Genomic DNA, 15,938 nt, shown 5'->3' on the forward strand with positions numbered 1-15,938 from the left:
TATTGAGGTCTCATGAAAGTTGTCTTCTGCGTTGGTTTGCTAACTACAAATGTGTCGTTTCTACCTTTTTCTGGGGTCCTTTAGTCTAGCTCCAGTTGCTCATGTTTTGTTTCCTAGCTTCTTACATCACAGCTTGTTGAAGAACTTGATTAAGTACGTTGTGTTCATTCCCTTCCTTTCATCTGTTGTCCAATTTATTTCTCCATGAACAGTTCCATTCAGTTAGTTTAAAGCCATCTGTTAGAGAGCTTTCTATATCTTTGAAACTTTTAGATGCTAAATCTATTACTAATGGTTTAGAATTTTTCACCTTTCATATGTTGAGCTAAATTCCTTTATAAGTGAAACACAATGCAAGAAAAGTGTGTGGTATAAGTGTAAACTCAAGTGGATATCACATGGAACCACAGAAGTTAAAGAATTATATATGCCTGTTCAAGGGACTAGTCAAGGAATAGTCATGGAAAACAACTTCCTTGTTAGTATCAGAAGATGAGCACTTCCTGCCAGACACTACAAACTATCATTTATTGACTGGTTCCTGAAAATTGAGAAGAAGGCAAAAAAGTAACCCAGAAAAGTAAGAAGCTAAGGAAAAGCAGTAATGAAATTATTAAAGAAGGCCACAGAAATCAAATGCACAAAAGAGAGGTTAATGAACAGATTTGAAATCCACAGTCACCAGACAAGAGAAAACTACCCCCTCCCCAACCTATCTGCAATACCCTCCTCACCTCGGTACATTTGAGGCATTTTAAAGCGTGTGCTTTTGTACATGTCTGCAGATGCACATACACCAGCCATCTGTGACTGCATTGGAATTACAGGTGGAATTTGACCATTCCCAGCCTTCAAATGTTAAATTTTCTCCTATCTCATGCACCCAATCCCTGGGTTTTTTACGTGAGTACTTTAATTAAGGAACCTGTTAAACTTCACCCTATCTGAAATTCACCCCTGGTAGCTATTAATCTCTAGGCTCAAGTTGGTTAGGTCCCTTTTTCAAACAGTTGAAAAGAACTTGAATTAAAAGGAAGAGGGAGGATGGGAGAAGTCCATAATTTAATAGGGGAACGATTTGAACAAAATATGTGTTTTAAAAAATTATTTATTTTCCTTTCAGGATGATTTAGCAAGAGACCAAGCCAACTGCCTATAATGAAAGTTAGTGGGCACCTGGTTTGTTCTGCAGGGGCTGCAGCCTTTTTGCAGTGGAAATTATGTGGCCTCCTATGCTATTAGCCTTGTGCTCTGGTGTTGCCAACTGATTTCTCCAATTCTCTTTTCTCAGTGGGCTAGAACGCAGCTGGTTAAATAGGCCATGACTCACATAAGCTCCCGTGTCTTTTTTATTGACTGCTTTATGGAAATGTGTCACACTCCAAAGGGTCCCCATTGTTGTTGCTGTGCATAGCTGACTAAAGAGTCATGTTTAGCATTGAGAGATGGAATCCTATCCTGTCGTTTTTTATTGCAGAGTTGGATATGGGTGGGATACAAGGGTTTAAAGGAATCTAGATGAAGAGAAAGATATCTGAGAATTTCTTTTATCTTCATCTGCCATGAAAGTTGGGTGGCCATCACTTCTGGGTAACACACTTCTCTGTTGATCTTATCTTTATGGCCCCATATCCTTCAGCTAAGTGAATCTTTTCTTTATACGGGCTGTTCTGAGAGGTTTAGTTAAGTGTAGTGGTAGAGAGAGATTATGACCCTAATGTAATTCTGTTTTGTGCTGATATAATGTAATACACCTTTAGACTTAGCCAAGAGGGCCATTTATTCTCAATAAATCAAAATCATTTTTATTTTTTCATGATGGTAGTGATATCTTTTCTCAGGTGATGAACAAAAAGCTTCTTTTTTTAATTGTATACTTAAATATAAATTGTTTGCCTTAAAATAGCAACCTATACAATTGTTTGCAACTTCTTCCTATTTTTATAATCATCCTCTAAAGCATATTTTACATACTTTCTATTATGCATTAACTAGCTCTCTGCAGATCTGTTCATTTACCAGTAGGTGTGGATTCAGGCATACAAGATTCCTGCCTCATCACCCCATGGCATGGCTAACACTGTGCATCCTCAGGATCACTAGTTCTTGATCAGTAGGACCCTGCACTGACACTGAAAGAGGAGGTACCTTGCATGCCACTGTGGATTCCCATCTTGGTTGTTTGGATTTGTCAGATAGATCGTGGAGCTAATGAGCTTGAGCTCAGAGTCAACTACATTGAGAACAACTCTGTTATTGGACTCACCACACAGTACCTTGTACATAGAAGACAATTAGTAGAATAGAGACTGATCTGACCTCATTTCCCAATTTTTTTCCATAGACATTCTAAACTTAGCCTATAATCCCATTTTTTCCCACTGCCCATAGGGAAACCAGTCTAGAGAGTTCCTCAATACAGATTCTGTCTAATGAATAAGAAAGCAACATAGGCTGAGTGCGGTGGCTCACGCCTGTAATCCCAGCACTTTGGGAGGCTGAGGCAGCTGGGTCACCTGAGGTCAGGAGTTCGAGACCAGCCTGACCAACATGGAGAAACCCCATCTCCACTAAAAATACAAAAAATTATTCGCGTGTGGTGGTGCATGCCTGTAATCTCAAATACTCGGGAGGCTGGGGCAAGAGAATCACTTGAACTCGGGAGGTGGAGGTTGCAGTGAGCTGAGATCGCACCATTGCACTCCAGCCTGGGCGACAAGAGTGAGACTCTGTCTCAAAAAAAGAAAGAAAGAAAGAAAGCAACATAACACATCTTACTGACTACACACAAAAACACAGGATATAAAAAACTGTTTCCAGCTATATTCCTTTTCAGAATCTTGTTAGTGAATGACAAAGAGAAAAAATTCAGCAACTCTTTCAGTATACAATTTTAACAAACTGAGTTTGACTCTTGGGGAGAGAAGGTGGTGATGGTGCTGTCCCTTGTCTCCTAGAATTAGTGACTTCGAGTTACATCTCTGCTGCATTATATCTTTGTTTTCTTGGTGGTGGCATTCTTGGGTTTCAGTTGGTAGGGAGAGAAAAGCCTCATGCTGATAATGTACTGAAAGTAAATGAAATTAAATAAGCGAAGCAGTGCTCATCACTACTTCCTCCCCCCTGGGTAATTCAATTCAAGCTCTCTCTCTGATGGCAACTCACAGGGGCTGTCTCTGTCACCCCGCTGGGGCCTGGAGTCTTAACATCTAAATAAAAGTTTCACTCAAGCATTTTTTATGCTCCTGCCAGCAGGATCAGTGAGCTGGTGTGGGCACATTAATGTAATATTCATACTCACAGACTCTCCCTGCACACGAGGCAATGTCTTCCTATTTTCATAATTATAGATGTTCCATAAAATGGCATTTAAATTTGCATTAAAAAAGGAGGTTTGAATTCTAATAGAACGTTTAACATGTCTTTTATGATTCAGACTCTTGGCATCTTTAACAAGGAGCTGTGTCTCTAAGTTTAACAAGACCTTTAGAAAGAAAAGAGAAAAAAAAAAAAACCTGTGGGAAGAAGAGATGGAAACTCACGGTTTATGGGATCATGTTTTCCTCATCTCCCTATGTCTTTCATTTAATTTTTAGGCCTCCAGGAGCAATTTTTTTTTAAGAGACAGGATCTCGCTCTGTCACCCAGGCTGGAGTGAAGTGGTTCAATCACAGCTCATTACAGCCTTGAACTCCTGGACTCAAGGCTGGAGTGAAGTGGTTCAACCACAGCTCACTGCAGCCTTGAACTCCTGGACTCAAGGGATCCTCCTACCTCAGCATCCCAAGTAGCTGGGACTACAGGTTTGTGCCAAACCTGGCCTCCCCAGGAGCAATTTTTTGACAGCACTTAGAGAGCCTTCTCTTCTATAACTGGTCCTCTCCCCACGCAATGCCTCTCCCTCAGTAGAATCTGCTACTGTTTCCTTGGAGGTTGTTTCCAGAGGGGTAGGAGAAATGAAAGAACCCTAGAAAAATGAACTTTCCTTTGCTGCTGCTCATCTTACACATGCACCCTGAGATGGATTAAAAGGATTTATGGCAACCACATAGTTTGCTAACTGTGAAACACACAAATGAAAGTAGTTCATGAATAAGGAGGTTAACAATAAGGACCAATTGGATAAAAAATCTGGCACATAGACACACTTAAAAACAGAAAAAGAGGCTCTTCTGATCTACCTTTCTATAACTAAGCTTGAAACAGCTTTAAAGTAAAATGTAATTTTGATTGCATTTTAAATTGTCATAGATGTTATTTTAAAACAAAAAGTAGGAAAGGCACTGAGCAAAGTGCCAGCTCATAGCCACCATTGAATAAATGTTACTGTAAGAAATGTTCAAAAAACAATTGTTTGAAAAAAAGTTATTTCAATCATAACTCTCAAGATACTGTATAGGTAGCCCAGTTGATTCATATGTAGTCATGCCTTACTTTGTTTTGTACTTGGTTTGCTTCATAAATTATTTAAGACAATCCAAAAGAGATTTGGGTTCTGGGACTAAAAGGAGTAAATGCTAAAATACCACTAGCCCAATTACCTTCTCTTTCACGTGTCCATGTGAAGAGATCACCAAACAGGCTTTGTGTGAGCAACATGGCTGTTTATTTCACCTGGGTGCCGGCAGGCTGAGTCCGAAAAAGGAGTCAGCAAAGGTGGTGGGATTATCATGAGTTCTTGTAGGTTTAGGGGCATGGGGTGGATCTCACAAAGTACATTCTCAAGGGTGGGGAGAATTACAAAGAAACTTCTTACGGGTGGGGGAGATTATAAAGAACATTGATCAGTTAGGGTGGGGTAGAAACAAATCACAATGGAATGGAATGTCATCAGTTAATCTATTTTCACTTCTGTGGATCTTCAGTTGCTTCAGGCCATCTGGATGTATACATGCAGGTCACTGGGATATGATGGCTTAGCTTGGGCTCAGAGGCCTGACATTCCTGTCTTCTTATATTAATAATAAAAATAAAACAAAATAGTGGTAAAGTGTTGGGGCAGCAAAAATGTTTGGGGGTGGTGTGGAGAGATAATGGGCAATGTTTCTCAGGGCTGCTTCAAGCGGGATTAGGGATTAGAGTGGGAGAGATTAGACTGAAGAAAGATTTTTGGGTAAGGGATGATATTGTGGGGTTGTTAGAAGGAGCATTTGTCATATAGAATTATTGGTGACGGCCTGAGTGTGGTTTTGTATGAATTGAGAAACTAAAGACACAAGGTCCGAATAATGAGAAAAACAGGTATTAAAGGACTAAGAATTGGGAGTACCAGGGACATCCAATTACAGAGTGTCAAAGGGGGTTCAGCATAATTATTTGCTTGGCTGGCGAGTTTTTGGACTCTATCCTTGAGTTTTTTATGTTGTCATATACCAGGCCAGATTGATTTAGGTAAAAACAACATTCTTCGTTTAAAAATATACAGTTATACACCTTCCTTTTGCCTAATTAAGAAATGTAGAGTGTGTTCTTAAAAGAGGCTTTTATTTTTCATTCTTCTTTCATTTTATTTTTTGAGAAGTAAATTCCTTTTTGTCTCTATCCTTTGTCCCTCCCTTCTGTGAAGTAAGTACAAACCCCAGTGGAGGAAGATGGATTAGGATCTTGACTTCTCAATAAATTTGTACCTAACCAGGCTAATTGAAAGCCAAGAATGTTAGCAGCATACGATTAAAGGCTGATGTAAATTTCAGGGTATTGTGAAGCCTTCTACAGTTCTTAGATTCTTTCTCATACTTTTTTGTTTTGTTTTGTTTTGTTTTGAGATGAAGTCTCGCCTTATCACCCATGCTGGAGTGCAATGGCATGATCTCGGCTCACTGCAACCTCTGCCTCCTGCATTCAAGCAATTCTCGTGCCTCAGCCTCCCGAGTAGCTGGGATTACAGGTGTGCGCCACCACGCCCAGCTAATTTTTTGTATCTTTAGTAGAGACAAGGTTTCACCATGTTGGCCAGGCTGGTCTCGAACTCCTGACCTCATGATCTGCCTGCCTCAGCCTCCCGAAGTGCTGGGATTACAGGGTGAGCCACTGGGCCCGGCCTCTTTCCCGTACTTTTAAGAAATCAGGATTTGGCAGTTATTGCTAAGTTCAGCTTGCATAGCCCTTCTTGTATGAACTTAAAAAAATTTATGTTCACAGAGGTGGCTGTTTATTAAAAGAAAAAAAAAATTGAGTGTGTGTTTATTGCTCCCTCTTAGGTGACTATGTTTATGGTGGAGTCTATTACTCATTAAAGCTGTCTGTGCTGGTAGTTATTCATTTGACTTTTGATTATCTCAGTGAGGTTTATCCAATTTGGAACTTATATCCATAAAAAAATTCTTAATTTTGGCCAGGCGCAGTGGCTTACACCTGTAATCCCAGCACTTTGGGAGGCCGAGGTGAGCAGATTACGAGGCCAGGAGATTGAGACCATCCTAGCTAACATGGTGAAACTCCATCCCTACTAAAAATACAAAAAAAGAAAAAATTAGCCAGGCATGGTGGCGGGCGCCTGTAGTCTCACCTACTCGGGAGGCTAAGGCGGGAGAATGGAATGAACCCGGAAGGTGGAGCTTGCAGTGAGTCAAGATCGCACCACTGCACTCCAGCCTGCGTGACAGAGAGAGACTCTGTCTCAAAAAAAAAAAAAAAAAAAAAAAAAAAAAAAAAATTCTTAATTTTCTGGGGTCCTTTTCCTGCCTATCAGTACATATTTAGGCTACCTCACCTACTACAAATTAATGTATATTTAGATCGTTTTAAGCAATTTTAGCATTAGATATAATTGAAAAGAAAGAAAATTGGCTGGGTGCAGTGGCTCACGTCTGTAATCCCAGCACTTTGGGAGGCCGAGGTGGGCGGATCACTTGGGGTCAGGAGTTCAAGACCAGCCTGGCCAGCATGGTGAAACCTCATCTCTACTAAAAATACAAAAAACATTAGCCAGGTGTAGCGGCGCATGCCTGTAGTCTCAGCTACCTGGGAGGCTGAGACACAAGAATGGCTTGAACCTGGGAGGCAGAGGTTGCAGTGAGCCATGATAGAACCATCACACTCCAGCCTGGGTGACAGAGCAAGACTCTGTCTCAAAAAAAAAAAAAAAGAAAGAAAAAGCAAGAAAATTTACTTTTCCTTCCAATCATATAGAAATTGTTTTATTTTGTACTGTGTTTAAGCAATTGCCCTTGTGTACTCTGTTATTAATGTGAATTATCTAAAGTAGCCTAAATAAATGAAAATTTTGCCAGGTTTCAATAAAGCACTTTGCCATTGGTCCTTTTAGGAATGGAAGACATCGTAAAAGGAGCTCAAGAACTTGATAACATAATCAAGCAAGGATACTTGGAGAAGAAAAGCAAAGGTAATGGTCAGACCCACAGATTTCAGAACATTCCAGGAAGGGAAGGGAAGTGAGGAAAAAGAAAGCTAACATATTGGGTGCCTTCTCTGTGCCCGGTACTGTGCTAGGCAGATACAAGGCAAAAGTAATGCAAGGAAAGGAAAGGAATCTGGTGTTTGTGTGTAGGCTAAAGAGAGATGTCCCAGCCTTGAGTAGACCATAAGCTTCATCAAGATAGGGATGGTTATATCCTGCTCACCTCTCTATCCCCAGTGCCTGGTATGTGACAGGTGCTTAATAAAACTTATTGAATCAATGAATGGTGTTCTTGTCCTTATCTCTCAGTGTGCTCCCACTGGGTAGTTTTTATATCATATGTGAAGCAGCCTACTTTCAAATTTCAGACAAGCCCAACTCTTTTGTTTTTTGTTTTTGTTGTTGTTGTTGTTGTTTGAGACTGAGTCTCGCTCTGTAGTGCCATGGGTGTGATCCTGGCTCACTGCAACCTCCACCTCCTGGTTCAAGTGATTCTGCTGTCTCAGCCTCCCGAGTAGCTGGGACTACAGGTGTGCACCACTATGCCCAGCTAATTTTTTGTATTTTTAGCAGAGATAGGATTTCATCATGTTGGCCAGGCTGGTCTTAAACTCCTGGCCTCAACTGATCTGCCTGCCTCAGTCTCCCAAAGTGCTGGGATTACAGGCATAAGCCACCACACCCGGCCTTTTTTATTTACTTATTATTTTTTTAAGATGGGATCTCCCTCTATTACCAAGGCTGGAATACAGTAGTACCATCATAGCTCACTGCAGCCTCCAATCCTGGCTCAAGCAATTGCTCCCACTTCAGCCTCTCAAAGAGCTGGGACAACAGGTGCACAACTGTGCCTGGATATTTTATTATTTTTTATGGAGACAAGGCCTCACTTTGTTGCCTAGGCTAGTCTCAAACTCCTGGCTTTAAGCATACCTTCCATCTCAGCCTCCCAAAGTGCTGGGATTACAGACCTGAGCCACCACTTCTGCCTTCAAACCCAACTCTTGACCTTTAACTCATTTAATTAGAATAGGTACCACTAGAGTTGGCATCTCAGGTTTAACACTCAACAGGCAAATTGGCTCAGCACAAAAAAAAAAAAAAAAAAAAAGCTCTTTCATGGCCATGGCCTGGAGAATCATTTTTCTTTGTCAAAGGCAACACATAAAGATATAATGGAGAATTTGAAAATGTACAAGATGAGATAAGAACCCAAAAGATATAAAGGAGGCTAGATAAAAAGACAGCTGTGGGGCACAGAGCAGGCACCCCTGTTTAGAACTTGGACCTTTAACTGAGCTAGTCCCCCGGACCCTGAGTCAATATGGGATAACCTGTGGGAGTGAAAAGGAGGGTTTTACAGTCCATTAACCTGGGAAATAAAACAATAACACACTGGACTGTATGTTGTTGGATTTTACAGACTCTTCAGTGATGGTAGTTACCTGAATTTATGTCCCCTACTGCTGTTCTGTTTAGATCATAGTTTCTTTGGATCGGAGTGGCAGAAGCGATGGTGTGTTGTCAGCAGAGGTCTCTTCTACTACTATGCTAATGAGAAGAGTAAGTGTTCTTCATTTACACAGCAGCATCTCACTCCTGGATGCAAACACTTCGTAAATTCTCAAGCACTTAGATCTCAAGATAGCAGTCCTTAACTAATACCCATAAAGGGACATGCTTAGGAAAGAAATAGGCATGGGCAAATAATACCTTGCCCATCACCGAAAAAGCAGAACCCAATTTAGAAATTATTTCACATTTAAACACTAAGAGTGTGGTCAGCACATCAAAGGGTTATCTTTTATTATGATTAGCAATACATTATCAAAGTTGAATGTTTTGATTTAAAAAATAAAAATAAAAAGAACTTCAAACTCTTTACAGGTATCAATACCATAGCTAAAATATTGAAATAAATTAATTCTGAGAAAGACTTAAAGAACTTAAACAATGGCCCAGAAATTGAACCCCCTAAGGGCATGCTCCCAGCTTTATCCTAATGACTACTAGGAAGTAAGTAGTCCAGTGAACATTCCTATAGCCATAGAATATTGAGACCCAAATGGTTGCTGTACCCAAGGCACGCCCTTCAGCCAGATGACAGCAGCAGTGAAGTGTTGACTCAGGCCAGAGATAGTTTCTTAATGAGCCACCACTGACTTAATCAAGTCAACACTCATGAGCTAACCCTAGAAGACCTCCCATCCATGTTTAACGTAATTGATTGATTTATGAAAAGGAATAGAGGATATAAGCACAATAGGAGGCAATTACAAATAAATACAAGCTAAAAATTATTACTATAGATGAATGCAAACTTTCGAATAGGGGATACACTTCTACAGAGTTGGACTGCCCCAGGAGTAATTCTAAGAAACAAGAGGGAGACAAAATTTAAAAAACGTCAATTCTTGGCTGGGCGCGGTGGCTCACGCCTGTAATCCCAGCACTTTGGGAGGCTGAGGTGGGCGGATCACAAGGTCAGGAGATGGAGACCATCCTGGCTAACACAGTGAAACCCCATCTCTACTAAAAATGCAAAAAATTAGCCAGGCGTGGTGATGAGCGCCTGTAGTCCCAGCTACTCAGGAGGCGTGAACCCGGGAGGCGGAGGTTGCGCTGAGATCGCGCCACTGCACTGCAGCCTGGGTGACAGAGCAAGACTCTGTCTCAAAAAAAAAGCATCAATTCTTGTTGGGGCTTTCTTGTGCTGTGCACCTTCGAACAGAGGCCAGCGATACAGATTGAGTAGAGCCTTTTTTTTTCCTTGCAGTCATTTTCTGTTTCTCCTTTCTTATTCCTTCCTCAAACTTAGTCCTCTCCCAGTGCCTGGATATCCAATGTAGGGAATAATCAGACACCCACCCAGTTGCCTTTGTACTTCCTGCACCTGCAGTACTAAGGTAGTAGAAAGAACTACAGCCTCGGGCCAGGCACAGTGGCTCACGTCTGTAATCCCAGCACTTTGGGTGGCCAAGGCAGGCAGATCATGAGGTCAGGAGTTCAAGACCAACCTGGCCAACACAGTGAAACCCCGTCTCTACTACTAAAAATACAAAAATTAGCCAGGCATGGTGGCAGGTGCCTGTAGGCTGAGACAGGAGAATCGCTTGAACCCAGGAGGTGGAGGTTGTGGTGAGCCGAGATCACGCCACTGCACTCCACCCTGGGCAACAGAACGAGACTCTTTCTTTTTTTTTTTTTTTTTTTTTTTTTTTGAGACGGAGTCTCACGCTGTTGCCCAGGCTGGAGTGCAGTGGCGCGATCTCGGCTCACTGCAAGCTCCGCCTCCCGGGTTCCCGCCATTCTCCTGCCTCAGCCTCCTGAGTAGCTGGGACTACAGGCGCCCGCCACCGCGCCCGGCTAATTTTTTGTATTTTTAGTAGAGACGGGGTTTCACTGTGGTCTCGATCTCCTGACCTTGTGATCCGCCCGCCTCGGCCTCCCAAAGTGCTGGGATTACAGGCTTGAGCCACCGCGCCCGGCTGAGACTCTTTCTTAAAACACTGAATCTTTGCTAAGTTACTTGAAATCCTTCAGATTTGCCCTTGGGCTTGGTAGCAATTGCCTCATGCTGCCTCCCTGCCTGCAGTAGTTATCACAGACCTTTGCCTAGCTTTCACCATCCTACATCCCTCAGAACCTTTCCCATCTAGGGGCAAAGGCTAAAGCCCTGTTTGGAAAGGATAACAGCATAGTTTGTAAACTGAGCTACAAGTCCCATGTGTCCTTCCAACCCCCAACCCGCTCTCAAACCCAGCAACCACAATTTCTCCTCTAAATTATAGGCATACAACCCAGCCAGTTGTTCTTTTCTTATTTTAAACCTTCAAACTAATATGCCATTTGTCACTGTAAATATGTTCATCATTTCTTTTGCATTTAAATAAGTGGTTGGCATATCTAGATATAAAACCAGGTGTGTCACATCTGTTCATTCAGAATCTTCCATACTCACGGTGAGAAAGGAGGGGGGACAGTAAGAGCAAGAGACTCAGAGGCTTTTATTGACCATTTTGCCATCAGGGTGAAATAAAATCTGGTGACCAAAGAAACAACAAAACATTTTAGTGGCCGGTTAGAACAAGGAGAGATACTTTAACAAAAAAGATTCTGGTGTCAAAAAGCACTGTTCCATGGCTCCCTTCTTGCCAGTTATTTCTTATTGTGCCCATGACATTTTCTTAGTAAGAATAGTGTTTGTGTATTTCTTTTAGCTCAACCAGGTGAGGACAGAGTCTTTTATCTTCTTCTTTCTTTTTTAATATTGTCAGCACACTGCCATCCTTCTCATCATTATCATCATCAAAAAGCATTTATTAAGCAATTCATTTCACATGATATAGAGCTCAAAGCATCCCAGACACTGTGGTTCCTATTCTCTATGTGTTCTGCCTGAACCACACAATGAGGACAAAAAATTCTTGAGAGCCACCTCCTCTTTTTCTGTTTCTAACACTTTTTTTTTGGTAGTAACAAGCAGAAGTCTCTCTTCACTTAGGGTCCTTTTCCTTTTGTCTCCTTCCTCGTCATCTAATAATACTCAACATTATTCTGCTACTTCTCAGGTTGACCTCTTACAAGGAGGATAAATACTGAGTTTTAATCATTCTCCCTCTAGCATAAATTCCCACCTGACCAGCAGGGAAGGGGGAGAGAAGTTTAGCCCAAATGCTACATAGGGCATGGGAGGCAATTCTGGGACCTTATAATGCCCCCCTGTGCTGCTGTCCCTCCCCTCAAATGTGAGCTCTGCTGGCCCTGATAATAATGTTTCAGCTCTATAATAGCCTTCAAGAGCCTCACATTTACAGCCACACTCTCCCTGCTGTAATAATTCCTTCTTTCTGTTATTATAGATCTCTTAACATTCTAATAAATTCTCTGTCTCTGTTGTACTCTTTTGGCAAAATAACCTTTCACGTTGCATTTCCCTAGCTTGGCAGTGATATCTGCCTTACTGTCGCAGTAGCCTCTTCTTAAGCTTCTCTAATAACCTTTCCTTGACTATTGTGGTTCCTCAGGGATGTAACAGCTGTTTCTGTGCTTTTATTTTACATACCAGAGAAGATGCCTTCCCTTGGCAGTTGCATCTCTCTAGGGATACAGGGAGCTTTCCTGTCTTGCAGGCAAGCAGCCCAAAGGGACCTTCCTCATTAAGGGCTACAGTGTTCGGATGGCCCCCCACCTGCGAAGAGATTCCAAGAAAGAATCCTGCTTTGAACTGACCTCCCAGGATAGGCGCAGCTATGAGGTAGGACGCACCGAGGAGATGGTGATCCTTGTTGGTGTTGCAGTTTCCTTTCGTGTTGCATGTGAGCCATGGTTGCTATGCTGGGTTCCAGCCTTTCTTTGTTACCTGCTCATTTCATACCAACTAAGACCCTATTTCTTGACATGTCTTCACATTTGCTATGCCACACCCTCCCCTCTGTTGCCACTCTCATCCTAGATACAGACTTTGCTTGGCTTCCATCCTTCATTCCTCCCCTTCTCAATTTCAATTCATAGGTGAGATGCTTGTCAGTTGCAGCACACAATCCAATTCCTTACTTATAGTCTCTGATTTTATGGTTTAAATTCCCATTCTCTTTATTTTTCAACTGATTTTCTTCACTTCCTCCCATAAAACCCAAAAAAAGAAGATCTAACTGTAGAGTGAAAAAAAAATTATTTTCCCATGTTCATCTTGCTATCCAAAATAATCTTCCTGTATGTAGATGATTTGCATATCTCTGGAAGGATTTCTAAGGTATTGGTGACAATAGTTAGTAATAATAATAATTGAAGGACTAGAGGACCTGGTTGGGGCATGAAAGATTTATTCCTTACTATGCTCAGTTTGAATCTTTACCTCATTATAAAATTAATTTGTTTCATTTTATTTTTGCCATCTTCATCCTGAATGACCAATAAAATTTAAAAATTTCTGACTGTGGAAATATAGTGATTTTCACCAAAAATGTATGTTTGCATGTGTGTGTGTATTGTTTTCTGCTCTTTGGTAATGTTTATCTTATTACAATTTTATTAAAGCAATTTAGAAAAACTTTAGCTTATGAAAAAGGAAAACACCATACTAAGAGTAAATTAACCACTTAAATAACACTTTTAGTCTTCAGACTTTTCTCAGCATTCTTCTTTTTATTTCTACAGTATCTTAACTCTTATTTTGTTAAAGGACCTAGGTCTTCATTATGTAATTTCCAGAAATTTTTAAAAATTTGAATTAAAATTTTTTATAGTCCTTTATGAATATATATAAAATAGATCTATGCACTGAATATGTTCCTAGTTATTTTTATTATTATATTCTGATACTAACACATCCAGATAAAAGTTTATGTAACAAGTCTAAACCAGTATTTCTAGAAATGTTTTTATAGAAATTTGTTTTTAAGAAATCAAGAATAACAATGTCTATTAATAAGTATTATGCAGGAATCCAGTTTCTTTGTGTAGCAGATATCTTTACCTTACCTTAATGGTCAGATAATTAAAATATTTTTCAGGGACAATTATTTCAAGTTGATTCATTTAAAATAAAAAACTTACTAAGGGCTGATGCTTGACTGGCCTATTTTGTAAATCAGAATGTATTTACTTCTTTTCTTTGGCCTATTGAATCCAAATCATTACCATGGTCCATGGATTCTTCTTCTACAATATCCTTCGGCTCTTTCCCTTCTTCTTTATTCCCACAGCTATCACAATGGTTAAGTTCCTGTCACTTCATCCAGAGGACCAGTTGGTCTTCTATCTCCAGATTTCTCTATTCCAATCCTTCCTACTCACAGCTATTGAAAGAATCCCCCACTCCCTTTGCTAGAGCTGATAGTGGCTTCCCGTTGCCTACATTTTAACTCTGAGCTCCTAGTACTCAGAGCCCTTTTACCAACTCTTCTCTGACCCTCAACTCTCCAACTTCATCTGTTATTGTTCTCCAGTCAAACTGATCTGCCAGCCTTCCCCATAAGTCATGTTCTCATTCCTGTTCTTTTGCACATGGGCCTCCCTACCTAAAATGTCCAACTCTGTCCACCAGTTTCCACCAACTCTTCTTTAAAATCCAACCAAAAGGGTATTATTTTAGCAAGCCACTCTGACCCACTCTAGGCAACAATAGGTGCTCCCGGTCTCCTCTTGATATCCAGTTGTTACCAAATGTGCCTCCTTTGTAGTGTTCCCGTTTCGTGTGTGGGGGTTGGTTTGCTTTTTTTTCTTGTAAACTTTTCTCAAATAAATGCCTGATGAAGGAATAGATAATCAAATGAAAGAATGCACATGGACATGAATGTCTGGACTCAAAAAGCTGTCATCTCTGGATATGCAAAATTGCACAAGGAAAAAATCAGTTTGAGTGAAATATTTGGTCTTCTTTCTGTATGTTAATCAGGCAGAGAATCCTGAGCTTTAAACTTGACTCTGAAACTCAGTGGTTCCTCCCCCTTAGACATCTCTGTCAAGATTCATGGAAATTTTAGTGACAGTGATAAATTAATTCACTGATTTTTCTGTAGTTTACAGCTACTAGTCCAGCAGAAGCCAGAGACTGGGTGGATCAAATAAGTTTCTTGTTAAAAGGTAAGTGTCACTGTTACAGAAATAATACCTGAGTTCATTTGCAGTTGAAGTTATGCTGCATAAATATAATCTATAGACTTCAGTATGTATTTTTTCTGCCCTTTCTCACCTCTGCCTTTCCTACCACATTCCCCATATTACAACAACAGATAGTACTATGTGTGAATGAGAAGGTAAAGATGGTATCAACCTTGGGAGGACCTCTGGTATCATAGCTCATCCACCTACCTACAGGCAAGTCTGTAATATTCAAAATCACTAGACAAGAAGATTCTAAAAATCAGCTCAGCCCAATTCAGTGTCTCCTAACCCCGTATATTCTGGAAAGGAAATTGATAATATCCAACTTAAAGTCATCTAGTTGCAATTGAGGTTCAAAATCTTCTTATTTTAGTCTTAGGAGGAAGTAGAAATCTAAACCAATCTAGATGGTCTTCAGAGACATTGGACATTAGAAACAAATTGCTATTTCCCACGCCGCAATAAGATGTTCCTTGCTTTGGGGTGGGAAGAGTCCTGCCTGAAGATGGTAAATGACTGCTCTTAGAGTACCCTCTGCTGGCCAGCCTGTAGGCAAAGCAGAAACGGTGGCCAGGGAAGCCTTATCCGGGAGTGGCCTGTCAGGTAGAAGAAGCCAACCTTGAGTGAGTCACTTGGTATTAGATAATCCTTACCTACCATCATGGCAGGACCCTACCTCTGTTCTGCAGAAAGGCAGAAACACCGACTTTATACATGGCCCAAGACCTAGAAAGACACACGTCAACCTAAAAATGCCAAGCCTTTTCATCTCAGTGTTTTATTCTGCTATAAGATTTTATTGTGGATAAAAAGAAGGAAGCACCAGAGCTTTAATTACAAGAATTGCCTGTTTTACTCAGTTATGCCTTTGCTATCACAAAAACAAACTATTGCATCTACCAACAGCGTCACGTATAATAGACTGGAACTAGGCAAACATGAACATTGATGGCAAGACTACAGGGTACAC

General features: G+C 40.8%; 1 protein-coding gene across 14 annotated transcripts in view; it reads left to right on the plus strand.

Annotated features, from left to right (window-relative positions):
* Positions 1-15,938, plus strand: part of SKAP1 (src kinase associated phosphoprotein 1) — a 329,438-nt gene that overhangs the window by 263,449 nt on the left and 50,051 nt on the right. For all 14 annotated transcript variants that reach the window (XM_045374939.3, XM_074019392.1, XM_074019395.1 and 11 more), the window contains 4 exons: positions 7,268-7,345; positions 8,840-8,923; positions 12,493-12,617; positions 14,884-14,947. In XM_045374939.3, the coding sequence (XP_045230874.1) occupies positions 7,268-7,345; positions 8,840-8,923; positions 12,493-12,617; positions 14,884-14,947 (351 nt within the window). The remainder of the gene's footprint in view (positions 1-7,267; positions 7,346-8,839; positions 8,924-12,492; positions 12,618-14,883; positions 14,948-15,938) is intronic.

This window comes from Macaca fascicularis, chromosome 16 (assembly GCF_037993035.2).
Source record: "Macaca fascicularis isolate 582-1 chromosome 16, T2T-MFA8v1.1".
Lineage (NCBI taxonomy): Eukaryota > Metazoa > Chordata > Mammalia > Primates > Cercopithecidae > Macaca > Macaca fascicularis.